General features: G+C 37.7%; 3 protein-coding genes and 1 pseudogene across 7 annotated transcripts; 1 reads left to right on the plus strand and 3 right to left on the minus strand.

The window, feature by feature from the left end:
- Window positions 1-71: 71 nt before the first annotated feature.
- LOC122061876 (uncharacterized protein C57A10.07) lies at window positions 72-7,053 on the minus strand. 2 transcript variants are annotated; one of them, XM_042625411.1, is made up of 4 exons: window positions 6,626-7,053; window positions 5,737-6,394; window positions 1,848-1,972; window positions 72-795 (listed from the first exon to the last, which is right to left on the minus strand). In XM_042625411.1, exons 2-4 carry the CDS (start codon window positions 6,329-6,331, stop codon window positions 478-480), a joined length of 1,038 nt encoding a protein of 345 aa, XP_042481345.1. In that variant the 5' UTR covers window positions 6,332-6,394; window positions 6,626-7,053; the 3' UTR covers window positions 72-477. The 2 variants fall into 2 exon arrangements, with proteins under 2 accessions (XP_042481345.1, XP_042481337.1); XM_042625403.1 differs by having other exon boundaries at window positions 5,737-6,426.
- A 1,282-nt stretch (window positions 7,054-8,335) lies between these two features.
- LOC122060723 lies at window positions 8,336-10,814 on the minus strand (annotated as a pseudogene).
- Window positions 10,815-12,697: 1,883 nt separating this feature from the next.
- Window positions 12,698-16,426, minus strand: LOC122072016 (glycolipid transfer protein 3-like). Its single transcript, XM_042636529.1, has 6 exons — window positions 16,012-16,426; window positions 15,821-15,876; window positions 15,396-15,526; window positions 14,102-14,237; window positions 13,052-13,195; window positions 12,698-12,968 (listed from the first exon to the last, which is right to left on the minus strand). The coding sequence occupies exons 1-6, from the start codon at window positions 16,175-16,177 to the stop codon at window positions 12,933-12,935; spliced, it is 669 nt and encodes a 222-aa protein (XP_042492463.1). The 5' UTR covers window positions 16,178-16,426; the 3' UTR covers window positions 12,698-12,932.
- A 4,578-nt stretch (window positions 16,427-21,004) lies between these two features.
- Window positions 21,005-27,168, plus strand: LOC122057807. Of its 4 annotated transcripts, none has more exons than XM_042620108.1 (10): window positions 21,006-21,403; window positions 21,518-21,583; window positions 22,606-22,686; window positions 22,772-22,825; window positions 22,909-22,977; window positions 25,923-25,985; window positions 26,190-26,275; window positions 26,384-26,449; window positions 26,554-26,660; window positions 26,780-27,168. In XM_042620108.1, exons 1-9 carry the CDS (start codon window positions 21,182-21,184, stop codon window positions 26,594-26,596), a joined length of 750 nt encoding a protein of 249 aa, XP_042476042.1. In that variant the 5' UTR covers window positions 21,006-21,181; the 3' UTR covers window positions 26,597-26,660; window positions 26,780-27,168. The 4 variants fall into 4 exon arrangements, with proteins under 4 accessions (XP_042476060.1, XP_042476042.1, XP_042476034.1 ...); XM_042620100.1 differs by having other exon boundaries at window positions 21,007-21,403; window positions 26,790-27,168; XM_042620118.1 differs by having other exon boundaries at window positions 21,008-21,403; window positions 26,193-26,275; window positions 26,790-27,168.
- The last annotated feature ends 352 nt before the right edge of the window (window positions 27,169-27,520 follow it).

Raw genomic sequence — 27,520 nt, forward strand, 5'->3', positions numbered from 1 at the left:
ATCCTATGGAAACAGATTTAGAAGGCTACCATATGCTTCCACAGCCAAAAACATTTTTGAGGAGAAGCACATTATCCCTACTAAATCAAAGGCTTTATGCAATTACTCTCTTTCAAAGGAAAATACAAAGCTTGAACCTGGCAAAAATGCTAGAGTTTCACAGATCTTGTAGAGTTTATTGGTTTATACATAGGAACAAGGTTGGATCCTTTTTGAAGCTCCTTTTTCCAGCAACAAATTGCACAAGATCAAACTTCACCTTCTAAATCCTTCAACACATTGAAAGGAGGAAAAGAAGAGGGGGTGTAGGGGAGTGGAGCAACAGAGAGTGACTATTGAAGGGTCAGGCCTCTGTTACTTAAAACAGTTGGTCAGAGATGCAACTCTAACTTAGAAAATTCACCTCATAGAGCCCAGAAGTAGAGGATCAGAGCTCCTACTCCAACTTACAAACAGAGAACATTATCACCAAATCTATCAAACCCAGGGAAGGAAGCCTGGATAAGGAGGTAGACCACAGTATTTGAACAATCCTTCCAGCTCAGGACACCCATTAGGATAAGGAATTGACCGGTGGAATGGATCACGTCCAAGTTTCTTGCGGCGAAGAGAACCTGAACAACCATATGGGTCATCTTGGAACTGAGACCTCACCAATGCTTCGCCCTTCATTGCTGCCTCCTTTGAAGTCGATGAAGTCGGGGTTCCTGCATAGAAGAACCTATTCTCTGGAAACCTAATTGCAGATCGGTGAAGATGTGAAAATCTTTCCTCCTTGAAATCATAACTTACAACCTGATTTCCAGAAGCAACATGGTCAGCACTTTGACAGCAACTTGGAGTCCAGAAAATCAAAGTCAGTCAGTGAAAAAGAGTTATAGCTTCAATGGAATGAAATAAGGTTCAGCCTCTTCTCAAGAGAGGCAATGCATACGCTGAACCTAGCTTGCTTACTATCATGGAAGCTTAAGGGGGTGTTTGGTTCGGTAAATCAAATGGTGTATGTATCGGATATGAATGTCAATCTTTTGATAGACATTCTTCTGAATTATGTTTCTTTCTGAAAAATCGTTTGGTTGCCTTGAGGTTAGTACATGTTTCTCGCGGGTTGAGATATTGGTTTCCGTAGAGAACGTCTTTCCGCTTTCTCCTTTTATACTAGGTGGTAAAAAGGTTGCTCAAATCTGAGTTTATGTGTTGAGGTGAACTCAAATTTGACACACATCCTTTGTAATATGGTCATTCATGGGAAGTAGGATGCTCACTTATGAGGGTCATTCTAGTGGAACCAAACAACTCCAAAAATTAAGAATTATCATTCTAATGAATGTCATCCCAAAGATTTACCAAACCAAACACCCCCTAAAACAAGCTTTGGTTATGCTCCAAGTGATTGCATTTTTAATAAATCATAAAATACTCAATAATATAGGTATAAGGGATTTTCAATAAGAAGGTCAAACAATTAAGAGCAGATTTTGCCAATGGAACTTAATCAGGATCAATTTCATTACAATGTTATGGTAGAATTCAGTAACTTTTAAACAATAACATACAACACCTTAACTAGAACCAGCTATTTAAGATAAAAAAAAATAATTGATAAAACACACAGCCCATGGTTGTCTTGTCTCTTGGGATAGACAAGCATTCATACACATGCAAGTAAACAAAATCAGAAAGCTCTATTTTCAGGTAATTTTTGTTTCCTAGGAGAATACGAGGTGTGGGACTGTGGGTACTCACCCCGTGCCATACCATGATTGATGTTTCATACAGGATAATTATCTGGCTATAGTGGTCAGATGACGAAGGAGAAGAAAAATCAAACAGAAAGAGATCCTTACAGTTATGTTGGAAGGGTATGCACCAGTAAGTTCCCGGAACCGGCAAACACTAAAGAGAAGGTTCTCAAAGCTGTCCCTTGCATGCTCCTCTGTAAGTGCCCTCCATCTAACATCATCTTGCTTCCCTACGCAAGCAAATGTACCATAACAGCCAAGCAATAAGACTTCTATATTAAAAAAAAATAAAAATAAATGATAATGTTCCACATTAAAAAGATGAAAGAACAAGATCGTCATAGGAAATGTGGACAATTGGATCTAAAAAGGTCAGGGTGTGTAAAACCCATGAAGTTCCAACTGTTATTTTATGTTACAAAACAGCGACAAGTTAGCAAGACTCATATCAAGATATCAAATTTCTGGTCAGTCAAGTCTAGCATAATTCACACAAAGTGTTCCACATAGAAGAGAGCACAAGTAAAATTGGAAGAGCAGTTGTTGTTTGATGATACAATTAGTCACAGAAGCAGAAATCCACACACAAATATATGGGCAAGAGAACCCTACCTCCTGGCTCAAGTACACACCAGCGGGAGCAGCCAATGGGAGAGTGCACGCAAGCATATTCAGTGCGGGGCAGTGCGGTCTTTTCACACCTGCTGTGTCTTGGTGTAGGTACATGCCAAGAGGTAGCATTCTTTATTTATATATATATATATATATGGCGAGAGAGAGAGAGAGGTGCTATCTCACCTATCTACTCATAGGCACCAACAAAGATAGGTTTCTGATATTGGTTCTCAATGTATTTACGACTATACCTGAGATGCTTTTTCATGCATGCCATTGAATGCATTAGCAGAACATATATAGGGACCCACAGTAACCCTGGACCGTGCTTCTAGCCAAACAGCACTAGCTGTCCAGCTAGGAACATGACAATCAAAAGGATAAGGCTGCGTTTGGTAGTCATCTAGAAAAATGTTTCTGATGTTTTTCCATTCTATAAGAACAAAAAAACAGAATAAAACGTTTGGTGTCAACCATAGTTGTCATGGCGTCGCCCAGGCAGCGATTTGGCGTCCTGGCGGAAAAATAAGTTCATGGCAATACTACAATTTACGTGACTCACAAATGGCAGTCGCCATTAGCTGATAGGCGTCGCCATGGACACCAGGTCACACTTGATTCACTAGGCGATCAATTTTTTGTAAAATGCAGAGTGATTTTGATAGGGCTATGTTGATTTTTGATGATTTGATGTTGCTTAATGTTGATTTTATATGTTATAGAGTATATATTGTAGGATTTTGTAGCATGCTAAATAAATTTAGAAAATAGGGGGAATAAAAAAATAGCATACTAAATAACTTTAGAAAATAGGAAAAATAAAAAATGACACATGGGCAATTTGACCGCCATGGCAACGCCATAATGGGCGATTCATCGCCAAATCGATTAGCCACCCCTCCACCGACTTGGATCGATTTAACGTCGTGGCAACTATGGTGTCAACTTGGTGTTTTTCGGTTTTTTTGGAACGAAATGAAAAATAAAAACGCTAGAAACGCAAAATGAGGGCACGAAGAAACCTTGTTCCGTCATTTCGGTTTCGTTCCAAATACAAAAAAAGTGAACAACTAGGGTAATCGTTCTTGAAACGGACAAACATCATTTTTTTGTTTTGAAAAGGGCATTTTGACACAGAAATCAAAAATTCTGTTTTTGACACGAAATCTCGTTTTTGGAACTGAATGACTACCAAACGCAGCATAATGCTCTACTATATATCTGACGCAAAGAATAATCAAGGATAAGGGTAGGGCTTACCTTAAGAAATAAATGGAATTAGAAATAAATAAATAAATACGCATTCGACACTGCTGACATTATAGATTCAGAATCTAAAAGCAAGCACGCCAGCAAATCGAGTTTAGACAAAATAAGAATAAATGGAAAGATGCATCACATAATTATGATAAGTGTTAAGTTTGTCTCGAATTCTTGACCCGTTTTGAAGATTGACCCGATCCGACATATTTTGGTGGCGACCCAAATGGGAAGTTTTCTGAGATATATGTGGTGGAAGCAGAGGGGTTGGGCCGCCCGGAGCCCATCACTGATCTTGTATGGGGGTGCGGGGTTTGGTTCGACCAGATCGATCGCGACCCAATGGGTCGACCTGCGACTTGGAGTATATATAATGTACTGTTGCTTGTTGAGAAAGTCATTGTATTTTAGGGTTTTTTGAGCTAGGGTTTCAGGGCGAGTTTTCTCATCGCTGCTTGGGTGTAATCTCTCCTCTGCATAGCGAAACATCTTCTTCTTCGCCTGAGGACGTAGCACACCACCCTGATGTGTGAACCTCGTTAAATCTCTGTGTCGTGCGGATCTATTGTCTCTTTATTTTTCGTGTTTCTTGGTGTTTGATCTAACAATAAGAAGATACCTCATTCTATTATTTAGTGGGATATACTGCAAAGGCAAGCAGACTCTTGGTAGTGGAATAGCTACAGTATCTTACAAGCTGCATGTGGAAGTAGTCAACACCATTCTAAGAAATTCAGTGTAAGGGATGAGCCCAAGTTTGGGAAAAGGATGAGGTTCGGAATGTTGATGTATACATTGACGCTGACCTGCCCTAAGAGTATGAACTTTTAGGTGAGATGGTAGCGAACATGGTATTAGAGCAAGGAGGTCGAGTGTTCAACTCCTAAGAAGTGCAAAAATCGAGTTAGGGCCAACATTTCTTCTTCCTTAGTGCCATGCGAACGAAAGCTGTGTGAGCTCCACATGCAAGGACCATGGGACCTTGGTCTACACGTATGGGGGAGTGTTGATGTATATATTAACGCTGCCTTGCCCTAAAAGTACGAGCTTTTAGGTGAAACGGTAGCGAACATGGGAGTAAGTTTCCCGCAAGGCTGGCGCTCAGTTGTGGTCGTCACCTCTACTAGGCCAACTGCAAGCTCGTCGTGGCCCCCCACAAGGCCAGTGCCCTCCATGAGGCAGCCCCCCTCGCCAGCGATGCTCCCTTGGCGGTTGATTTGATGAAGAGAAAGAGATGTTTGTTAGGCTTTCCACAAACCCTAACTGGATTTACTTGGTTACCCTTGTATGGGCTTCCTTGCTTTGTTTTTAAGCCCATATGGGCTTTGTGATGTATTGGACAAATGAGTCTTGAAGCCCTTTGAGTCTTTGACATTGAATGGGCTTCTCTGTTCCTATCTTTGCCCATGTGGGCTTTTGTTACCCTTTTAGGGTTGTAATCTCCCTCCCCCTTTCTTTGATACATTTATTTACTCACCCAAAAAACAAAAAAGTTTCCCGCAAAATGGCTTACTGAAGAAGAGGAAGCATCCAACCCCACACCCCTCCAAAAAAAAAAAAAAAAAAAATCTTTTAGTGGTTTAATCTCTGTTTGATGGCCAATGTGTGATCCTGCATATGATAGATTTAATTGAGGGATATGCCTAGAAAGCGCAATCCAATTTCTCATAGTTTATTTTGGACCAATAATTGATTTACTCCAGACACATGACTTGGTAAACTAAGTAAAAACTAGCATGTTCAATCATACTTCTGGTTTGTCATGAATCTCTCATAACATGCCGATGAAAGGTCATCTGGATTTGGGTAAAGAATTGATTAGATTAATGGATTCGCTAAGGCATGCTAGTTATCTCTGTCCATGGGCTGCAATGCTGCATAACATGTAACTCAAACTTGAGAATTTCATTCTCAAATTATACCAATTCCATAAGAAAAAAAGGACGAAGTAGAATCCAATGAATCAGTTAGAAAGACCACTAGCAGGACTTCTAAGTTTTCAGAAACTCCACATTGAATAATTTCGGAGCTCATGAACGTTTTATGTTCAAAATGGCGTATTGTATAAGACGAAACAGAATAAAAATAAACCAGTAAATTTTGAGATGATTAAACTCACCAAACCAGCCTTTAGATTCAGCAACAGCCCAATAACTCTGAGCCTCACTGCGAGGACCAGCATCTTTCCGAGTCTCTCCACCACTGAATAAAAGCATAGCTCCTTCATCCTTGGCAGCAGTTTCAACTCCCTCCTCTATATGCGCCAAAAAAGTAGCAGCTTGTCCAGGCTGCTTCTGGTAAGACTCCAGAAACCATGAATCCTCCTGATCAACCTTCCCACAACTACTACTTGTATAGACCGAATGCCCAGCAACCATTACAAGATTTCGAAGTTTGGCAAATGGATATAAACTCGAATCCATATCAAAATTCCCTTGAACATTCATTATCCGGAACCGGCTCGCATGTAGAGACAATATGATCAAAACAGTCACCCCAAATGAGAGAGAAACGAGGAAAACAAGAAAAGGATGCAGTTTGTAACAGTATTGAAGGCGATTCCCGATGGAGTTAAGCATCTTGAAAGAATCGTGTAACGAATTTCTTGGCTTTCGGGGTTTTCTTATAGTTCCAGACTCTAAATCAAAGTCCCCTCTTCGGTAAGCATGGAAAGACTTCGGACTGCCTTGCGCAAACGACTGGTTATTCATCATAGCATTGAATTCACTCCATAACTAGGCATAAATGGAAATTTCAAGAACACCCAGATGAGAATCCTGAAGAGGAAAACCAAAGGGGTAATGAATTCCTGTTCCAGAAGTATCAAATTGAAGTCAGATGTGAGTAGCGAGGGGAGGACAAAGGAAAAAAAGAAAAACGCAAGCCAGAAACACAATGGGAGCTTAGGAACAAAGACAAATAAAACCTACCCAGATGGAAAATTGGAAAGGAAAGTTCGCAAAATAAAGATTTAAATGGCATTTTAACTGTCGCCATGTTTTTCTTACCCGAAAGGGAATTCTGACGGAAAATCAATCGGATCACATATGTGGAATGATCTTGAACATGGCAAAGAAAGTGGGGGTTTCTGCGTGGAGGGAGATAGAACCCAGAAGCTTCTTCGTCTTCTCACCTTCACCAGACAAAGAAATGGGAATTTCCTCCTGAGCTGGTAAATGAGATTTAGAAATTTCTTGGGTCAGAGACTTCGATTTCAGAAGTTGTATCCTCTCCGACTTTTTCCGTTGCTAATCTCGATGGTCGATAATTGATACTTCATCGAGCAGTTTAGAAATCTAGAAGACCCATTGATCACGGATCTGGCTTCTGGCCCAGCGTGGACTGGACATGAAAGAGAAGATGTCCTTTACAAAAATAAGAAGCTGCACAAATACACAAAGGCTACAGCCATGAACCTACTGAAATACCTTCCTTACCAAAAAAAAAAAAAGAACCTACTGAAATACCTTTACCGGGTTTTTGTCTATTGTCGTAGCCCCGGGGTGTCTAAAACAAAACCAAAACCGTTTATTTACCTTTCGAAAATAATTTACAAATTGTTTTGCCCTCAAAACGTTTTTCAAAAAATCATGAATCCAATACAATGATATATAATTCGGGTGAATTTGTATAGGGGTAAGTGATCGTTGACCCTATTAACACCGAGTAGGCTGACTCTTAATCAGCGACGCTCAATAAGATAAAATAGTAAGGATAAAAATATATAATATGACAGACATCAAATGTTGGTAAACCAAGTTCATAATATTTTTCTTTTTTTGGTAAAAAAATTCATAATGCTTAATTGCAGCGATAAAAAGATCTCTCTAGGCAATGGACTGTTGATTGGACCTCAAAATTTCCAAAATCTTGCAAATTATGCAACACATTAATTTGTGTTAATAAGAAAATTCCTTTATATAATATATATTAACACTAAAATTTCTAAAACCTTATGTAAACAATTAAAAAATGCCTTTCTTGATATTCTCCTTATGTGAAGTACTATTTCGCACTAGTATAAGTCCAAGAGACATCATACATTGCTATGCCAAATTCCATAATGCCTAATCATAACGATAAAGACCTTCAAATCTAAGGACCAATCATAAGAGTACTAACAAGTGAGAATCTTATTATTTAATCAACTGTCATTAATTCATTAAGATTCTCATTTGATCTAGTTCAAGATAGGCACATATGCATACTCACACTTACATCTGAAAACACACAATGTGACAACCCTATGAATGGAATGCCGAATTATGTCCGTAACCATAAATAATTTTTAGATTAAGACCTATAGACAACCACAACCCGTTTATATCATGCAGACCTAAATAATATTAAACACTTTAGTAAGTGAACTGAAGAACACACTTCCAACACTATGACCCAGCTAGGGACAGTTCACACTGAAATAGGTATATGTTTCAAGCTTTCAACTAATGCTCAAAATACTGGTGGTGGTAACTTGAAATTTCTGCATAGGTGACAGACCACAGGGTAAGTGGATCAAGCAGCCATATAGATGTCTGAAGTCTAAACACTGGTTTCAGTTGAAGGGCCAAGGATAGGAAAAAAATCATGTCATGGGCTTTGATCTACTGTAAGTTCTCACTGGCATTTTATATAGATACATCTTTCTGGCAGTCTATCGACAGCAAAGTGGAAGACTACATTATCTCTGTTAAGACAGGAGAGTAAACAGAGGATGGTAACCATAGAAATTTGCCTACTTTTATTGTTTGGCTTGAAAAATGTATACAGTGAAATATGCAAGGATGCTTCACCTCCTCTCTTTCTATCAATATAAAAGTTAAAATGACTAACTATACAGCAAACATTAGTTAAATGGTTAATAGTAGGCTACAAATACACAGGACTTCCTTGTATCACATCATATTCATTAATCTTGCTCCTTGTGTCTTTACATTCTAGCAGAAACATATGGGAGTGCTTCTGCCTTCTGGTTTCTTCTCAGTTCTGACACCTCACTTGCCTTCTTCCTCCTCTGTCCCTTTTACTTTCGATGATAGTGTCTGCTCATAGATGAATTGAGACAACAATGCCACTAAAATAGCCCCCAAAATAGCAACTTTTCGCCAATCGGATGAAGATGAGATCAAGGATCAGCAATCACAATGCTGAGCAAGCCGATTAAAGCAAGATAAATGTTCTTCCTAATTTTTGATCCAGCATTCTCTCTATTAATTTCTTTAATCTTCTCAATTTCCTCTTTAGCTTTATCTCCTTCCTCAGGAGCCCTCTGCCTCAGGTTCTTGAAGAAGAGTCCTTCATTGCGGCCCTTCTCTATTTGACCTTCAAACTGCACTGACTCTTCCTCATTTTTCTCAATTTCCTGTTTATTCAACTCTGCACTTTCCTCAAAGGCCTGCAGCTGACTCTCAAGATTCTCCATTATCTGCAAATCACAAATGAAAGACCAACACATCAATGGAAAGGAAGAGAAACAAAGCCCGATAGGAAAAGAAGAGAAACAGACCCTGGCCCCTGCTTCATCAAGTTCCTTGAGTGCATTTTCTCCGATCTCATCAAACTCAGCATTAGCATCTTCGGCAAATTGGGTAAGATAAGCAGATCTCTCATCTAAATAATCGTTGAGTCGGACCTTCTGGGATCGAAGCATAGCAATTCTAGCCAGTAATTATTGCCTTCGCAGATCTCCTTCTGGTGGTGAAGGCTCTGAACCAGAGTCTTTCGACTTGCAGAATGAAAGAAGGGAGCTTTTCTTGATGGGCAGTTTTCTCATGTGAATAAAAACACATAAGCTGGGAGGGAAGCTCTGAAGGGCCTTGATGCCATTCATTTTGCGTGTTGGTAGGAGATCAGTTCAACTGTTCTGGGTACATTGAGAACCCATGGCTCTGTTATGAAGCTCAACAATTGTTTTTTTCCCCTATGAGATAGGATTAAAGCTTAACACCATTGGAATAAACCAGAGCATTGATTTTCTAAATTAAGAAAAATAACAAAAAAAATTCCTCATCTATGCTCCATTTGAATACAGAATCATAAAAGGTTGTATTGGCTAGAGAAAGAAAAGGAGTATCAATAACACCGCCCTACATTTATATACTATTTGTGTGGGTGTTTGTGTTTACCTATCCCTTAGCATTCTCCTCCATTCTACTTTGTTCAAATTTCGCATGGAAAATGAACTCAGGGAACCAAACAAAACTTCTTGATGTTATTTGGATGAAATTGAGCAGCAGGTCTAAATAGATTATTTTCTTCCTCCTCGATTGACAAAACTTTAAACTTTCATAACATGAGACCATTCTTCATGAACAAAGTGGAAAAGAATTGGGTATGAGCATCTTCTACTGTAGGAGATTTCAACAGTGATCTTTGGTGTTGGCAAATAATGATTTAAATTTGCAAACTAATATCTAGCCTCTTTGACTTTTGAAGAATAACAAACATAGAGAACTTATTAATCTTTTTCATATGACTTGTGTTACTGTTCAATGTATCAAGAGTTCAAGACTTACAGAAACCAAAAGATGATCAGATTAGTACTGCAATGTCAGGATAGGGTAACAGTATTTATATATACTTAAAGACAATGATTAAACCATACCAGTTTACTTAGCACAGAAAAGGATGAATACTTTGAAGCACCCCACCACCATACCACTCAAATAAATTAAAGCTAATCAATCAGAGTAAGGGCTCAAGAATCTAACCCCAGTCCTTTTCTGGTTGCAATCATCAAATAATCATAGAAGTATGTGTTAAATTTCATCTGCTGTACCATGAATTTAGCAATCCACATAAATTACTATACTGAACATAGTTTTGCCCTACAGAAAGCAGAAATCCATCAAAAACAAAGAGGGCACAAGTTCATGAGAAACAGTCAGACAAGGCTATAGATATTTGTTAATTCCATTGTAAGAACAATTCTGTTGGCCTTCAGTAGCACTATAACAGAGGCAGTCAAATAAAGCTTGATATACCACAGAAATGGGAAAAAAATAACTCAAGATCCAGAGTTTCTGAATCTCCAGAAGAAACAACAATCATAAGAAGCTTGAATGAGAAAACCCAAAAACAAAAGAAGAGCAAACTTATTGCAGGCATTATTGCTTCCATTGTAGAAAAACCGAAAAACTCGAACCCCCAAAGATGAGGAGCTGAACTCCTTCCTTCCATCTACTGATCTACAATGCAAGGAGAAGAAAAAAGTGATCATAAAATCAAATGAAGCAAAACGGGAAAGATAATGATTTGAAAAAGAACGTGAGCATGGTTGCTGTCGAGCTATGAACTGTCAAATTGGAATCTATTGGATAACCACAGCATATGTATTGACGGAAATACCCTGAAGATGTCCATCAGACTGTTGATAAAGCTCCATAACAGGTGGTTTCGTTCTTACCTAATATATGAAGCGTGAGGAATCGACTGTGAGGTACTTCAAATAATTTTTTATTTTTTTTTACTAACCACGCAAAGGCCTGATTATTCTTATCACTTATCACTCGTGTTAAATTAGGTCATACTAGAGTTAAATGAGAAGTGAAGGGTACTAAACACCCCATATGTTTGACCTCAAAAAAATAAAAGGAGTCAAACTCTGCTACTTCTTAGAGTAAATTCGTAATCATATTTTTTCTTTTTACATGGCTAGTGATTTATTGTCAAAATGTATTATAAAATGTTGAAAAATAGTTATTTTTGAAAACAAAAAGGTTTTGGTCATGTTGAAATTTTTTATCAGTAATCAATTATGTATAATTATGACCGCAAAAGAACACCAATTCTGTATATGCATTGATTCTTTCCTGTTGGGTTATGGGATTTCCTAGGGGTATGAACAATTGTTTTAAAGGCTTTCTTGTAATCTCAGCCCTTGTGTTGCATCCAGCCATCCAGGGTTTCAAACATGGTTGAATCGGATTGAAAATCGATCAATTCACCTTGTAATTGGTTGGGATCGATCTTGATTTCTGTAGTTATGAACTGAAACATTCTTTCAGATCAAATGGTCAATTATAGAATTGTTGAGACTGATTCTGGCGAATTCTAAGTCGATCTGAATCAAAATCTGCAGAGATAGAAACCTGTTTTTAAAACCCTGGTTGCATCTAAGGGCTGGTATCATCATTAGGAGCTTTTCATTTATCCTAGCTATGACCAAGAAAGAAAGAAGCCAAAGGCTTTTCATCAGTCAAGCGAATCTCTTCATTCACTTATGATTTGGCGTTACAATTGGGTTTTTTTTCTTTTTTTTTTGGTGAAAATTACAATTGGGTTTTTGGAATAGTAAATCTTATCATTCGAAGATTTAAAATACCCTTCTTCAATCGAATCATAGACCTTGGTGTTGCTCTCTTCAATAATATTTGTCAAAAATAAAATGTTGATTCCCACATAAATGCCACTCTTAAGGCATTTGAGAAATAAATGGTTTGGGGCGCTGATATGGACTATGCATGGATAATGGATTTAGCATTTCTCTATTTTTCACATTAATTCCATGGTGTCATTCATTTTTTCCTTCCTTCCTTCGCCTTCTCCGAGTTTAACATTTCTGTGCATATTCTAATTGATTATTTTTTCTTTTTTTTTGGGGGGTGGGGGGTGGAGAATGGCTAGATTCAAAATATCCAAACTCAAATGTTCTGTTGGGAGTCATGGTGGCATGGAGGAGTAGAGGACCTTTGGTTTCTTTATATACTTATTAGTTTGAATTCAATTTGGACGTCCTAAGCTCGACTCTCACTAGGCACACCTTGGGCCACTCACACTGGGTGTTTAGTGTTCTTCGTTGCTTTCAGTGAAAGTTGAATGGTTCCCATTTTACCCTGGTATGACCTAGTCCATGCGGTTGTGGGATCAGTATGGACCTGCAGGACTAATCAGGCCAAAGGCCTGGATACCCATCGTTAGCCAAAAAAAAAAAAAAAATCGTATGTTGGAATTTTATATGGTATCAGAGCATCGTATTCATTGTATTAATTAAACATGTGTATGAACGTTCTAACTGCATGTAAGTTCACAAAATCATAAAATTGTTTTTAGAACAAGTAGTTGAGATCTGTACAAACTTGGAAGTTCAAATCCTCCAATGGATATCAGAGCTCATGTAATTTACAAAATATACTCATTTACTTATAAAGAAATACATGTTTATATGTACATAAGATTGAAGAATTACCAAAAACCTTCACCAAAAGAAGAGTTATTCAAAACTTAGGCAAAATTAACACTTAATATGTACATGCAAACTATGTCAGAGAAGAAAAGCCAACTTTCTTTTAATTTGCTTATGTATTCTTTCTTTAATCAGGAAGATTTTAACTTGTCCAAGCGAAAGCTTCTCTGCAAAAATAAAGAAAGAGAAAACAATTAATTTCCTTCTTTTGTGATCAAATAACTTAAAGCCATGTGTACTGTAGGCTCACCAGAATAGAGTGGATGTCATCTAAAAGAGGCAATAACAGTGAAACAAAGCTCAGCAAGTCCTCCTTAAGCTTGCCATAGTCTTCATCTTCAACCATTAGTAAGCAAATGAAGGTTTTCCTATCAGGGATCAACTTGAGAGCTACCTATACAAATACAAATACAAATCATATTCTATATGTTAGTACATGGGACTGGGATATGGGAGGAGGTTAGGTATGCCCCAGGGTTTCTTGAAGCTAGCAGCTCAAGCAATGGAAAGGTTGTGATGGGAGGGGCATAGGGGATTATTCTAAGGGAAAGAGGAGAGAGATAGACACAGACCTGAGTATACCAGTGGCGTACCTAGCCTTTCCTCGGGATATATAATAGCGGTGTCAATTGGTCGGGCCAGGCCGATCTCGGTTGGGCCTACTCGGGCATGGTGGGCCTATATGCTTGGACCTACCTATTTAAGGAATGAGTTGGTCTCAGTCGGTCTTGTGTCAGGCTAGGTCGAGTTATGGGCTTTAACAAGGCTTCTCATAATCGGGCTATAATCAGGCCTTAAACGGGATAATATACCAATAAAGCATTAAACGGGTCTTTAATTGTCTTAAATTCAAGATACTTTATTATATTTTGTTAAATCACCAATATCTTAGAAAATATATTACACTTAATTACATTAAATAATTGATAAAAATATCAATATAAACCCTATTCTATTAAAAAAAATCAAAAAAAAAAATATTTATATATATATATAAACGGTTGAGCTTAACGTGATAGGTCGAGTCAGGCTTGTAAATGGGACGGACCGGTCAGGCGCCTAACAGTCTTACCCTTTGCAGGCTTGCATTGTGTACTACCTGTTTATAAATGGACCGGGCCTGAGCCTGACACGCTTAATAATTAGTGTAGGTCAGGGCAATCTTTAATGATCAGGCCTGATCGATCAAATTGATACAGGCTTGGGATTGACACCCCTAATATATAAGGTATTAATTCTCTTAGGAGTGGAGAAATTTAGAAAGCAAGAAAAGAGAGGATGAGTTGGGCATTTTAATTACTTTGTAAGCAGCTGAAGCGATCCAACCGTGCCATGGTTTCAATGCAATATCATAAGAAGACTCCACCGCTTGCTCAATAGTCTGGTCTGGTTCCTTTACTAACTTGTCTATCAAACCCACCGCAAAGTCCATGGACCTAAACATAGGAGTAAAGCAACCAAGATGGGCTCAGAATAATTTACGAAAAAAAAAAGATGGGCTCCGAATTTCAGATGGGTTTATGCATTTGCAAAACAAAAGCCACAAATTTGGGCCCAGTTTGCAGCCTTTGTCCTATCTCAGATTATAATGGTTCGGTTCTACCAAATACATGATTAATTAGGATTTTTAGTTTGTCTGTAAGAAAGAGTTTTTCTTAGAACCGCCCATTGGCTGGAATTTTTGTCATTTTTGGGAGTTTCTAGTCATCTGTGAAGTTGACCAACCAACTTCCAAAATTTTAATATTTTAATGAATATGTTAAGGGAGAGGGTTCTCCACGACACCAGTGTGGGACGAATTTGTACATCACATTAATGGTTATCGAAAAAAATATCATATTTTTATAGTATTATCATTCAAGATTCACATATTCGGAGAAAGAAAATAATAAAAAAAAAAAAAAAGAGAAAGAAATTACACTCAGGAGTCATAGAGAAGTTTTTCCTATATATTAATGATCATAATGTCAATGGAGGGGGTTCTATAAAAAGGCATTGTAGCCCTTATATCAACGCTTGAGCCAATTTTGCCTTTCATGAGGGGTGGGGTTGTTATTTCGTCCCCCATTGTGTCTAAATGTAGGGGTCACATTGCCTTTTACACTTCTTCCCTAATATTAATAATAATAATGAGAGAAAAAATGTTGCCAAGTCACCAGTAGGAATGCATACATATACGTCCAATAAGGGATATGATCATTTCATCCTCCGAATGTTAGGCATTAGGACCATGTGACATGATAGTAATCCCTCATCCTAATAATCATAAGAGATACATCTTTTTTCCATTTTGGGGGGAGGGGATGATTTTGTCCCAGGTCACACTTTCTCACAGAAGCCATCTTTTCAAAATAAATTTAGAAAATAAATGAAAGACAATTTAATGTAGGTTGTTGCACTTGCACGGTTGCACCCTTCATAAATTGAGGCTTGAAAGATGACAATTCTCGTTTACGAAAAAAAAAAAAGGAAAAATTGACAACTCTTTGCACAGTCCATTTAAAATAAAAATCCTATGTGGTCTTTTCTCATTGTGCCATGTGGAATGCTGATATGGCAAACATAATGAGAGAGAGAAGAGAGAGAAAAGATACCTAGTGAGCCAAACCAAGGCTCTGGAAGAACTGGTAGGTTTTCTTGCAGTCCCCTCCCTATCCTCTTTCTTCAAAACTTCAACCAAATTCGAATAAATTGAAGGATCCGATTCACAAAACTTCTCCAATCTCTGTTATCGAATAACAAACAAATAAGAAGGAAGCTTCTTGGGCTACTCCTAACAACTACTTAAATCTCCTTTCAGAAGAAATTAAGAAAAGACAGAGGAGCTTCCTCCAATCACAGATGGACCTCCCTCGTCGTTTCGATTCAAGGTAAGAATCGCAATTTTGGTTTTTGGTCGATTAATGACGATGAACAGTGTATTTGCAGAGCATGAGCTCTTGTAATGGCTGTTTAATTTCTAAGAATTTGTTCCGAAATAATAAAACTCAAAATATTTTTTTTTCCTCGCTCAATTTACCTGAATATTTTGATGTACGTCTTGTCTCAATACTGCCATCGTTGGTCCAATCTTATCTGCAAAAGGACAGAAGAAATCATCACCACAGGTTGGATGGGTAATATTTCAGAGTTTGCTCTGTGTGTGTTTGTGTGTATGTGTGAGAGAAAAAGAGAAAAAGAGAAAAAGAGAAAAAGAGAGAGTGAACCAACCAAGAACTTGAAGAAGCATGTTGCAGGTGGAGAGAAAGGGCCTTAAGGGGATGAGGGCTGTATCCTGATGAACCTCAGGTTTAACTCTGACAATTGATGAAAGCTCTTCAATGGCATACCTGATCTCTGAGCCCTTCTTCTCAAATCCTTCTCTTTTCCTCTTCATTTGTTCTCCAACTCTTCTTCTTCTTATCTTCTACATAGGTCACAACTCATAGACTCACAAGGTATATCCCATACCTTTAGATTCTGAAATCAACCAGGGAAGACAAAAACAGTAAAAATTGGAGCTTTAGATTAGATTTGCATATGGCATATCCGTTAGTCTTCTGCAGGTTTGGTTAGCCCTTCAATGCCTGTTCTCTCCATCTGGTATTTAAATTATTGGCATGCTCATCACCATCACCATCACTATCGGGCATCAGCCATGGCTTCTTTTTTCCCCTTCCTACTATAGATTGATTGGGACCTGATGATATTTGACCTCTTAGAGTCACAGTTGTCCTCTCTCTATTGGTTACTGATAATTTCATTAATTTATCTATTCAATATATTTATCCAAGGTTTATTGATATTCTCAACTTGGGTTTCTTCACCCAAAAAAATAAAAATCAGGGTTTAAAAACCTGGAACCGGCTGGATCGGTCGTATTGGTTTTTCAGGATGGAATCAACCCAAACCGAATGGAGAAATCATAATTTTTAAAACCCTGATCCTAAGTTCCAATACAAAAGTTCAAGAGTAAAGAAGATACCTCTAAGATCTTTAGAATTCATTTCCTGCAAAGTTAGAGGGTCAAGCATCATTATCCTTCCTCAATCCCCTCCCATCAAGGAGAAGAATTGGTGGGGGGGGGGGTGTTGAAGGTTCTGAGGATAAACCATTATTTTTCATTTTATGGATAAGTCAAGGATAAACAATGAGAACTGAAGTACAAGGAAAAGATTATCCAAGAGAGTTGACTTCTACCAAGGCAATCAGTGATGGTTTTACTATGGAATCTATGGCCTATGAAAAGGTCCAATATGTTTTGGTCAATTGTACTGCATACATGTGCTCAGCATACTCCATTGTGTGCATATGTCTGCTTTGTGCGAAACCATAGGTTACAGTTATTTATTGAACATAAAAGACAATTGTTAATCCATTTAGAGGGTTAACAGTCAGTGTCTCTCTCTCTTTCTCACCAAAAGGGAACAGACTCAATCCATAAATGTAACTTTCTTGTAACCAAGCAGCTATGGATTATCCCAGCATATACTTCAAGAAATATATCAGATTCCTTATTTAGTAAATAAGTCTCGTGAGTCAAGCCTGATGCCATCCTTGAAACAAAAGCCTCTAGCAATAGCAGCAATTGTGCTATACTATTGCTTTTGCATAAGTTCTGACCCTACTCGAATTAGCTATTTTTTTGAGATTGGATAGTTGGATTTTCAGATATGAGGAGCTGATCCTAGGGTTTTTGGAAATGATTCTATGAATTTGACTTCCAACTTCCGATTCTGAGCTTAAAATCCTAGTCCCACCGAAGGTTCATGTAAGCGGAATTAATCACAATTGGTTGGAAATTGATCGGAATTGATTGGAATAAGTCTGAACCCTAGAACCCTTCCTGGATCTATACATTCAGATTGGTAGGAATCGCAATCAGTGAGGAAGTTTATGGATTTGCTAATTTCATAGGTTGCTCATTGCCTAGTTGAACAAATGACAACGAATACTAAGTTTCAAGATCCAGCAAAGTATAGTGATTAAAATTAAAAATTATTTTGATCAAGGGTTATTAGATTCTAAAGCTCATGGCGCTCACAAATACTACCATTTTCATATTACAAATTACATGGGGAACTATTTTCTATAGATCAATTACCATTTTTCTATGACATGATCAATAGAATAATTTGGGATTTTAACCATTAGATAGATGAATAATTCATGAAATAGATTACATGTCAAATTTAATGGTCTATCTCGATCATACAATTCATTATATAAAGTTTTTTTCTACAGTGGTCCTTTGAACATTCAAAGCATTCATCATAAGTTTTGAACACATATTGCTGGCCTGTAGTAAAAGATTCCCATATGGGGCATTTAATTAGGAGCCCAACTTCCATAAAATATTATTATTAGTTTTTTTATGTGTATTGGATCTTTTGCATGGACCATTTAGAGAGGCTTGTATAACTAGTCAACCAATCTTCCATCACATAAGGGCTGATATGGATGTTCCAACCATTGGATAGATGAAGGTTCTTGATCAGCATATATGTGAAAATAAATTTCATGGTTTATCTCAATTATATGACCCACCATTCGATATATAAAACTCTTATTATTAAATAGATTTTTTTTTATCTTTGCCTCCACTTATAAACAGTTCTACACTTGAGATTATTTTGCTCAGTCTTTGCTTCTCCTGTAGTGCTAGAACAAGAAAGTTATGCATAGATGCCATAGCTTCTCATGGTAGCTTGATAGCAATATAGAAAGGGTCATCTCTTTCTCAGTTCGGTCAATTTCTATTGGCATCATGAAAATCCAAACTGATCAAGGTTTGGTTTGGTTCAATCCATTTTCTTATTGGTTTTGATCAGTCCAACCGATTCGGAGGAGAAATTGACACCCCTAAGCGGGAGGGTACACTAATAGACTCCATTTATCTCTTTTCTCATCACATGAAATGACTTTGCTATCATCTTATGTATGAAATCATTACATTGCACCTCATTTGTGAGATCCCCGATGCCGCTTGTTCAAAGAATCCTCTTCCAAAAAGATAAAGCAAAAACACTATCATCTTGTATTAGAAGGATCCTGTGATGGTTGTTGTAACACATATGGTGAAAAACTACAATTTATTTTATTTACCATAGCAAGCATGATGACCTCTAAGACGCAAAGTAACAAACATGTGAAGCCAAATCTATTATGAAAGAAAATTTGTGAAAAATTAGCAATTCCATTGGTTTTCAAATTCCTTTTACAATTAAAATTAGGTTTCTTCTTGGAAAAAAAAAGGTTTGGTTAGGTTAGGTTGTTCTTTCCCATTTAAGAACCCCCAAAATTTGCTGTATATTTTTCACTATTTAATTCATTGTTAGATTTCAATTTTCATAAGCAGATAAATAGGGTGGATTTAAAATTAATTGGTAAATATAAAATTATGAGAAAAGGTTAGGCACACTGTTGGGGTGCCTACCTTTACTCTATCTCCCACCTCTTTGGGAATGAACCCAATGCTCCTTTCATTCCAACTTCTTCACTGGTTGAACTGTTAGCTTCAAGAAAACTAAAGGCATTCCTAACTCTCTCCCATAAAATAATATACCTTAAATCAATTCTTATATTTAGTTGCAACTTATTGTGATAATCATTCATTAATGACGCACTATATATCAAGAAAGTGCATGTGTACAAAAATAATTATTATCATAAATTTAAGTCTTTAAGTTGATAATAGCTATGAATATCTAACTTGAGTTTTTAAAGAAAATAAATACTCAACACGAAAGCAAATTTTTCTTATTCAACTTGTGATTTGAAGTTTACAGATAAAAAGAAAAATTGATTTTGAATCTCTTCCCCTTCTTGCAGTTGTAGTCAAAGTCCCATGGTGCAAGATAAATGGGTAAACCAAAAAATATATAAAAGTTATCATAGATGGTTGTTATTTTAACAACATAAGTGCGTTGTGTGATCAGGGTTCTAAGTATTAGTATTGAATTGGCTACATCATATCGTACCGGCCAGACTGATAAAAATATAAATGAATCGCTACACATATGTCCAAAAAGTCAAACTGCAGTTTTTTTTTTTTTAAATGTTAATCTGTTGTAGCATTCTGACTACTACATTTACGTGCCCTCCATTACTTATGATAAAAAGAATATAAAAAAGAAATTCCTCTAGATGGTTGAACCTAAGGTCTTCTTAAGGGCCCAACAGATATGTGTAGACATACAAGGTAATTGGGGGATATTGACATTGTTTATTTTGATAATTGTAATAGATAAATTAGAAGTCTTGTCTTGATGTTATATCTTTATCTAATCTTCTATCTTATCCTCCATTTTTTGTTTTTAGTTTCCTTAACAACTCATAGGGCTGTAGAATTTGCTTAAAACCTATATAGATCTTTTGTTTCGGGGCACTCATTTCCTCGTTAATTGGACTTTGTACTATGCTTTCTAATTCTTTGTTTAGAGGCTAATTATGGTTGGAGTACCTTCTCTTTTCCTTAAAATAAAATAAAATAAAATAAAAACTTCTATTTTCATATTTATATCTTGCCCATGGGTTGTATAACCTCCTTTCCATTGTTAGCTTCTCTTCTTCAGAACCCTCAACAGCTCCCTCTAATATGCATTGTAGCTCCCACACTATCAGAGAAGGCTATGACATGGATCCCGCTTCTCTCCTTAGCGCTCATCACCCAGGTCAGCCCATAGCTACTTAAGCGAGCGACACATAGTGAGACGATGATCCAACGATTTGAGAAAAACACAAAAAATGAGACATTGACAAAGGCTGGAAGAATGAGACGCCAAGAATCGTTGGATCATCGCCTTTCCATGCGGCGCTCATCCAAGTAGCTAAGGGTAAGACCTGGGCGATAGATGCTAAGAAGAGGAGCCGAATCCTATGCCAATGGGTTCAATGGTAAAGGTTACAGTGGTAGGAGGTGTCAGCCTGTCAGGAGGTTGCAGTTCCCAGCATGCATTTGATGGCTGAGATATCTTTAAGGTGCATGCTCAAGATTCTCCCAGCCGTTGGATGTGGCTGGGCGCCCAGCACGGCTGGAGAGGATCAGAAGCCCAGAGAGAGAGAGAGAGAGAGAGAGAGAGAGAGAGAGAGAGAGAGAGAGAGAGAGAGAGTAATATAACATGGGCCAGGCTCTCATAGCCTGAACATGGACCAAATCAGCCAACGGGCCACAGGCTCATATGTAAAGCCCAGTCCAGCTCCATCAGCAACAACTAACAAAGCTACCCGTAACACGTAGCATCCAAGCTCTATCCACGATTCCATGGTGAAGTGATTCTTTCCAACAAACCAACCAGGAAGAGCAGAGGAAGAGGAAGAGGAAGAGGAAGGAGGAAGAGGAAGAGACTCGGACAGAGCTAGAGTTGGGTTGTGTTGTGTTGGTGTACTCTTCACAATTCCCATGGAAGCCGCAAGAGTTGTGTCCCCCATAGCTACTCTCGGCACTGTGGGAGAGCGTCTAGTGCCTCTCCGGCGAACGTTTTACACTAGGAGAACTTCTCTCTTACCTTATTCCGGTGCGAAGCTCACAAAAGCTACAAAACCTGCAAGGAAGCTTGTAATTCGGGCTGCAAGAACGGAGTCCCAAGGGGTCTCACTAGGATTTAGAGCTCCTGACTTCCAGGTCTTCTTTTAATTTTTATTTTCAATACAGTTATCATCTGACATCTGTTTTTCCTCCCTTCTGTTTCTATTCTGAAATTTGATTTGGGTTTCTCTTTTGCGCTGATTGTTTTAGCTTCCAGAGCCTCTGACTGGGAAAATGTGGGGATTGGACGACTTCGAGTCACATCCCGCCCTACTGGTGAATACCCACTTCCGTCAAGCCTCTGCGCTTCAACTTCAAGTTTAAGTGTTGAGTGTTCTATCTGTATTACCAAGGAAGATTTGGTCTCTTTGTATTACTTGTTGCTTCCCTACTGTTGGTAGGATTATTCTAGTAGGGGGAACAGGATAGGATAGTACTATCATTACTGCATTTTATACTTCCTGTCAACATCTGCCCTTGTGTGTTATTGAACTTTAGAAATCTCAGAGATCATGTAGGGGTATAAATTTTATTGTCCTTTAAGTTAGGGATATCCATTCATAACTTCTGATTAGTTGTCGAGAGTTCTGAGGAATTTGTTATCCATATTGTTTTTGTTTATTCTACATGAAACAAGCAAAACCTTTCCATCCATACATCAATTTCTTGAGAGTTTCAAATGAAAATTTGAGTTCTTGTTGGGCTGTCGTGTTTGCAGTATCTCAAAATTATGAAGGTGATAAATTAATGAAAAGGTATAAAATCCTTGGTTTTGTGTAAAAAATAAAAATAAGAATGCACTGGATAATAAAAAGTCTCTGAACTTTAAGTGCTACAATAAATAGAGGCCCATGGAAATAGAAAATAGTTCAAGATTCCTGATTCACTTCATAACAGTAAATGCTAAAGTTAAAGTTGAAAGGCTTTCTGATAAAACAAGCCTGGAAGATATGTTTAGACATAAAATGGAATACCGTTTGAGTAGAGTATGCAAAATTTACTGCTGTTCCAATTATTTTGAAGAAAGCTATTCTGTGATGAAGTTGATAGGCTCAATAACACAGAAAGGGTGTCCTACTCGTATTTTCTGTGGATTAAACTCTGCATCCAACATGGTTTACACTTTTTTTTTTTATGAATAAATATTTTTAATGCTTTACTATCATAACTATGTCTGCAACTTTTCCCTTTTGATGGTTTGGTTTTCTTATCTATTGATGTGAAAATTTCAATTTTATTGTTTTCAGTCTGCTTAAATCACCATTCATTAGATGGACAGTAACAGTTTGGGGGTGCAGGTTATGTTTATTTGCAATCACTGCCCATTTGTAAAGCATTTGAAGAAAGACATTGTGAAACTTGCAAATTTCTATATGAAGGTAGGTTCATCCATCCCTCCGTATGTGCTTCTAGCTAAGTATAGAAGATATATGAATAATATCTGGGTCTTTTGTCATGCTGCAGAAGGGACTTGCAGTTGTTGCTATCTCATCAAATTCTGTGGTGACTCACCCAGAGGTTGCAATTAATTCTACTTTCAATAAGATCCGAAATTTTGTTATCATATGATTCTCCAATATGTAAGCAACCATTGGTTACAGGATGGACCTGAGTTCATGACGGAAGAAGCTAAGTTATTTAAATATCCTTTCCCTTATCTTTATGATGAGGTATGCAGATTTTCTCAGCCTTGTCTAATTTTTTAGATTTTCACTTCTTTTCCCGTAAGTACTGGCCTTCTCTAACTTGAACCATGCATTCATGATTTCATGTTGAGAAACTTCTATCATATTCTAGTGGTGGAGTGAAAAAAGTGTTTTGTCCTTTGTAGCTGAGATAATTAACCATAACAAATTATTCTGTACCATTTGATAGGTTTGTGGATATCTGCAATTTGCTTATTCAACTTTAAGGACCTATGCCCTGCCAAACTACTAGTGCAAATTACACTTGAGCCATGGGGTGGCTCTGCATCCACTGGGATGGGTCATGAAAATTAGTCCTACAGAGCCCAGACCTTGCAAAACTCGAATACAACTCATAGACCACCAAATCCCTGATCTGAAGTTCAATTGAGGCCCATTAACCAAAGAAGTGGGTGGCCCCACCAAATTTCTTCCTAAATAAGTGAATGTTAAGTTTGTCTCGAATTCTTGACCCGTTTTGAAGATTGACCCGATGCGCCATATTTTGGTGGCAACCCGAATGAGAAATTTTCTGAGATCTGTGATGGAAGCAGAGGGGTTGGGCCGATGGGTCAAAGCCCGGAGCCCATCACTGATCTCGTATGGGGGTGCGGGGTATGGTTCGACCGGATCAACCGTGACCCGATGGATCGACCCGCGACTTGGAGTATATATAATATATTGTTACTTGTTGGGAAAGTCATTGTATTTTGGGGTTTTTTCGAGCTAGGGTTTCAGAGCGAGTTTTATTGCCGCTGCTTGGGTGTAATCTCTCTTCTGCGTAGTGAAACGTCTTCTTCTTCGCTCGAGGACGTAGCACACCACCTTGGTGCGTGAACTTCGTTAAATCTCTGTGTCGTGCTGATCTATTGTCTCTTTATTTTTCGTGTTTCTTGGTGTTTGATCTAACATCTACAATTCCCTTACACTGGTAAATTAGGAAAGCAATTAAAGGGGGTGGTTGGCTTCCAAAATAGGTATTGAATTTCACCCATCACATTATTTAGAATTTGGAAAAGTAGTTAAAATGCCAAGTTGCAGAAGTGTTGGGAACATTTCATGCACTTTTCCTGCTTGATTGGATGCTTGGAAGATCTCCTGGAATAGAGCAGTGGTACAAAGCCTTCTCCAAGAGGATGAAGGTTGAAGTTCTTCCTTGTATAATCAAGTGGGAAACCAGGATTGAGGAGGTTGATGCTATGGGTTCTCTGATTCAGAAAGACACATTCTGCCGTCAGTTATCCTCGCTGTTTTGTATATTGTGACAAAAGCATAGCAACCAGGACCAGTGAAGAAGAAGAGAACTGAGAGAGAAAGAAAGAATGAGACTGAGGGAGGAAGACTTGTGTGATAGATCAGGTTGATCCACCACCAGCAACCATCTAGTAGTTATAATAACTTATTGTGCTACACTTAACAAATGTCACGAACTGCAGACGCTTTTTTAAGTATATCTGTGTCAACATGCCGTCTGTGTTTGATTGTCAAGAGAATTTGACAGAACATGTGAAAGTGTAGGGAAAGTGCACTTTTTCCCACACTCTCACATTTTCGAAGTGTTTGGTTGTTCAGAGAATGTATCCTGGGATTTCCACCTTTCTAATGTTCTTTATTTTTTCCTTAGGTAGTCTTGTTCAAAATCCTTCCAAAATTATTGAATTTTTATTTTTATTTTTTATTTTTTTTATTTTATGAGAGAGCATATAAGAGCACAAGTAGGGTAGTTCTCATCCAATTTTAATTTAGTCTTAAAACCTTCTCAGTAGTTCTCTCATTTTCTTCCGTTTCACTTTACTTCCATTACCATCCACATTCTCCCACTCTCGTTTTGCACTCTTTACAATTAAACACAGCCTTGGGATTTCTTGATTGTGCTGAGGCCTAGCTTCTAAGATTGATTGTGATTGGATCATCAGTTGCTGATCACGTTCGAGGGGCTGACAGTAATGGCAGGTTGTTCTAGAGGCTTTTTTGCAATCATAGTTTTTAATACCAGTTCGTTCAGGTGGTCGGGTCTGAACCTCTCTCTTTTTCAGTTTGGTCTGGATATAAAACTACCTAAGTTGAAAGCAGGGACCGATCTGGATGTTTTTTTTTCTGTTTGGTGGTTTCTTAGTTAAAAATCAAATGTCTTATGTATGCGTAAAGTGGTTTGAGCTCGTCATATTAAAGCACTAAAATGCTCACCATGAATCTGAGTGCTCTTGTTGCATATTTTCTATTATTTTATCTTTATTTAATTTTTTATATTTTAAATTTATGTTCTCAAACCATGTTTTGAATGGTCAGAATTGGGAAGTGACCCTTTTTGGTTCAATGCTCGGTCCGGTTTTAAAAACTATGTGTTGCAATTACCTTGGAATCACAAGATTTCAATTTCCAAAGAATGTTGGGTTCCCTTAATTGGCCTCTCTGCTGATGCATAGCACAAATTGAATAGGCTACTTGGTGGTGATGTGATAGGAATCTATGCTACATACTATTAAAGTCCTCTTATTTGCCAATTAAAACATCCGGAAGGTTTCCCAGTACACAGGTCGCTAGACCATATTGACCAGATATTTACAGGGAAACTAATGTTTGGCCATGAAAAGTTGCCTGTAGGATGCATTTATCCAAATATTGAACAAGGAAGTTTGGTTCAACAAGCTAATTTTTTTGTTTTTTGTTTTTTTTTCCCCCCTTTTTTTCTAACTGCTGGTATTATAATTGTACATTTTCTCCCCTGGCTATACTGTTATTAAGAGTGGAAGGGCAGAATAGTATGTCTACAACCAATCTTAAGTAATAGCAATAGAGTTTAGGTTAGTTGATTATATGATTGACATTTCCCCTGTTAATATCGAGTTGTCTATTTCCGCTCGTGTTGATTTACATGATTACATCATAATACCTTATTAAGTTAATTGGGCATGTTTAATTTCATGCAGTCACAAGAAGTTGCACAGGATTTTGGAGCTGTTTGTACACCAGAGTTTTTCCTTTTCAAAAAGGTGAGCACTTTGCACCCTTAGCAACTATTTAATACAGTTCTTCCGGTATTTTTTTTTTCCCACTTTTTTCTATCCTGGAGGGTTCTTTGATTTTGGATATTGTCCTGAACTGATGATTGATCAAACTTCCCGACTCTTTACACAGTTACTGATCTTGAAAAACCAGAAGTAATTTTCTCTAGTTTCCAACTGATTAATTTTCAGCAGGAGGGTCGAAGACCATTTGAGCTGGTCTACCATGGGCAGTTTGATGATTCACGACCAAGTAATAATGTACCCATTACAGGAAGGTTCATATCTTACTCTCCTGTTAATCCATATGCCTATGAGTCTAATCTCATTTTCTAGTTCCTTATATCAATGACTAACCAACTTTAGAAATCAATCATTATGTATAGGGATTTGAGCTTGGCAGTAGATTGTGCTCTCAGTTGCCAACCATTATCATTTGTGCAAAAACCTAGGTAATCTATCCTTTTCTATCCACAAGGTTTTGATACTTGATTAGAGGGGATTACTGTTGGTCTTCCTAGTTTATGTGCTGAAAAAGTCTTTGTTTTGTTAAAAGTCTTGGATGCAGTATAAAGTGGCATCCACACAAGAGCCTCTAATATGTAACAACTTGTTTCATTTTATCCATTACCACATTCTCAGAGACATAGATTTTGCTTTGAGGTGAGTTTTCTTCTCTCCTTAGAAATGTTTTGTTAGGTTATTGATGACAGAATATAGATTGGCTCATATTTTCCTTCTCTGGATTGTTCCTACTTGTTTTTATTCCTGAATGTTTCCAGAATTCTTCAGGTAGTGAACGGATGGTGTAGGATATGTTCATCTTGGATGGTTGTGCAATTATGAGTAACTACAATTTGAGAATCACGAAGCTGCTAAAAGAGATGTTTCATCATCTATGAAGTCCTGACCTGCAATTAGCCTCTTTGTCTTATAAATGTAATTAATTCTTAGATGATATTTGGTACCTGAATAAGAACAAGAATTATTTTTTTTTTGGGGGGGGGGGGTGTTTGTGGGAGAGTAGAAAAGAATATTTGGTTCCCTTAATTGGCCTCCCACTTCTTGATTCCCTTGAATTTTCACATAACTCTACAAAAAAATTTGAGTTCCACAGGAATCTACTTTGTGGACAATGGACAGTTGGGTTTCTGCTGATGCATAGCACAAATTGATAGGCTACTCGGTAGTGATGTGATAAGGAATCAATGCCGCGTACTATTAAAGTCCTCGGATTTATCAATTAAAACATCAAAGTCACAGTGATGTGATAAGGAATCAATGCCACGTATTATTAGAGTCCTCGGATTTATCAATTAAACATCGTAGGGGTGTACGTATTAATGGAGATATTCTCTCATACGGTAATCACTCAATAGGGTAGGGTGGGGTGGGGTGGGGTGGGGTGGGATGGGGACCATATCAGTTTATGGAAATTAATATCACATTGATTTTCTATGGGATTTGATGTGAGGTACTATGGTCTTAGATCTCCTCACCTCATAAGTAGATTTATGGCATTG

This window comes from Macadamia integrifolia, chromosome 2 (genome assembly GCF_013358625.1).
Source record: "Macadamia integrifolia cultivar HAES 741 chromosome 2, SCU_Mint_v3, whole genome shotgun sequence".
NCBI classification, from domain to species: domain Eukaryota; kingdom Viridiplantae; phylum Streptophyta; class Magnoliopsida; order Proteales; family Proteaceae; genus Macadamia; species Macadamia integrifolia.

Excerpts from the sequence above, each read along its gene's own strand:
- LOC122061876 (XM_042625411.1), bottom strand. The coding sequence starts at position 6,331 with ATGATGAATAACCAGTCGTTTGCGCAAGGCAGTCCGAAGTCTTTCCAT. Across the intron at positions 1,973-5,736 it reads TGAATCTAAAGGCTGGTTTG|GGAAGCAAGATGATGTTAGA; the intron begins GTGAGTTTAATC and ends TTGCTTGCGTAG. Across the intron at positions 796-1,847 it reads CATACCCTTCCAACATAACT|GTTGTAAGTTATGATTTCAA; the intron begins GTAAGGATCTCT and ends TCTGGAAATCAG.
- LOC122072016 (XM_042636529.1), bottom strand. The coding sequence starts at position 16,177 with ATGAAGAGGAAAAGAGAAGGATTTGAGAAGAAGGGCTCAGAGATCAGG. Across the intron at positions 13,196-14,101 it reads TCGCTTCAGCTGCTTACAAA|GTAGCTCTCAAGTTGATCCC; the intron begins GTAATTAAAATG and ends GTATTTGTATAG. Across the intron at positions 12,969-13,051 it reads ATGACATCCACTCTATTCTG|AGAAGCTTTCGCTTGGACAA; the intron begins GTGAGCCTACAG and ends TTATTTTTGCAG.
- LOC122057807 (XM_042620108.1), top strand. The coding sequence starts at position 21,182 with ATGGAAGCCGCAAGAGTTGTGTCCCCCATAGCTACTCTCGGCACTGTG. Across the intron at positions 21,584-22,605 it reads AGTCACATCCCGCCCTACTG|GTTATGTTTATTTGCAATCA; the intron begins GTGAATACCCAC and ends TTGGGGGTGCAG. Across the intron at positions 26,276-26,383 it reads AATGTACCCATTACAGGAAG|GGATTTGAGCTTGGCAGTAG; the intron begins GTTCATATCTTA and ends CATTATGTATAG.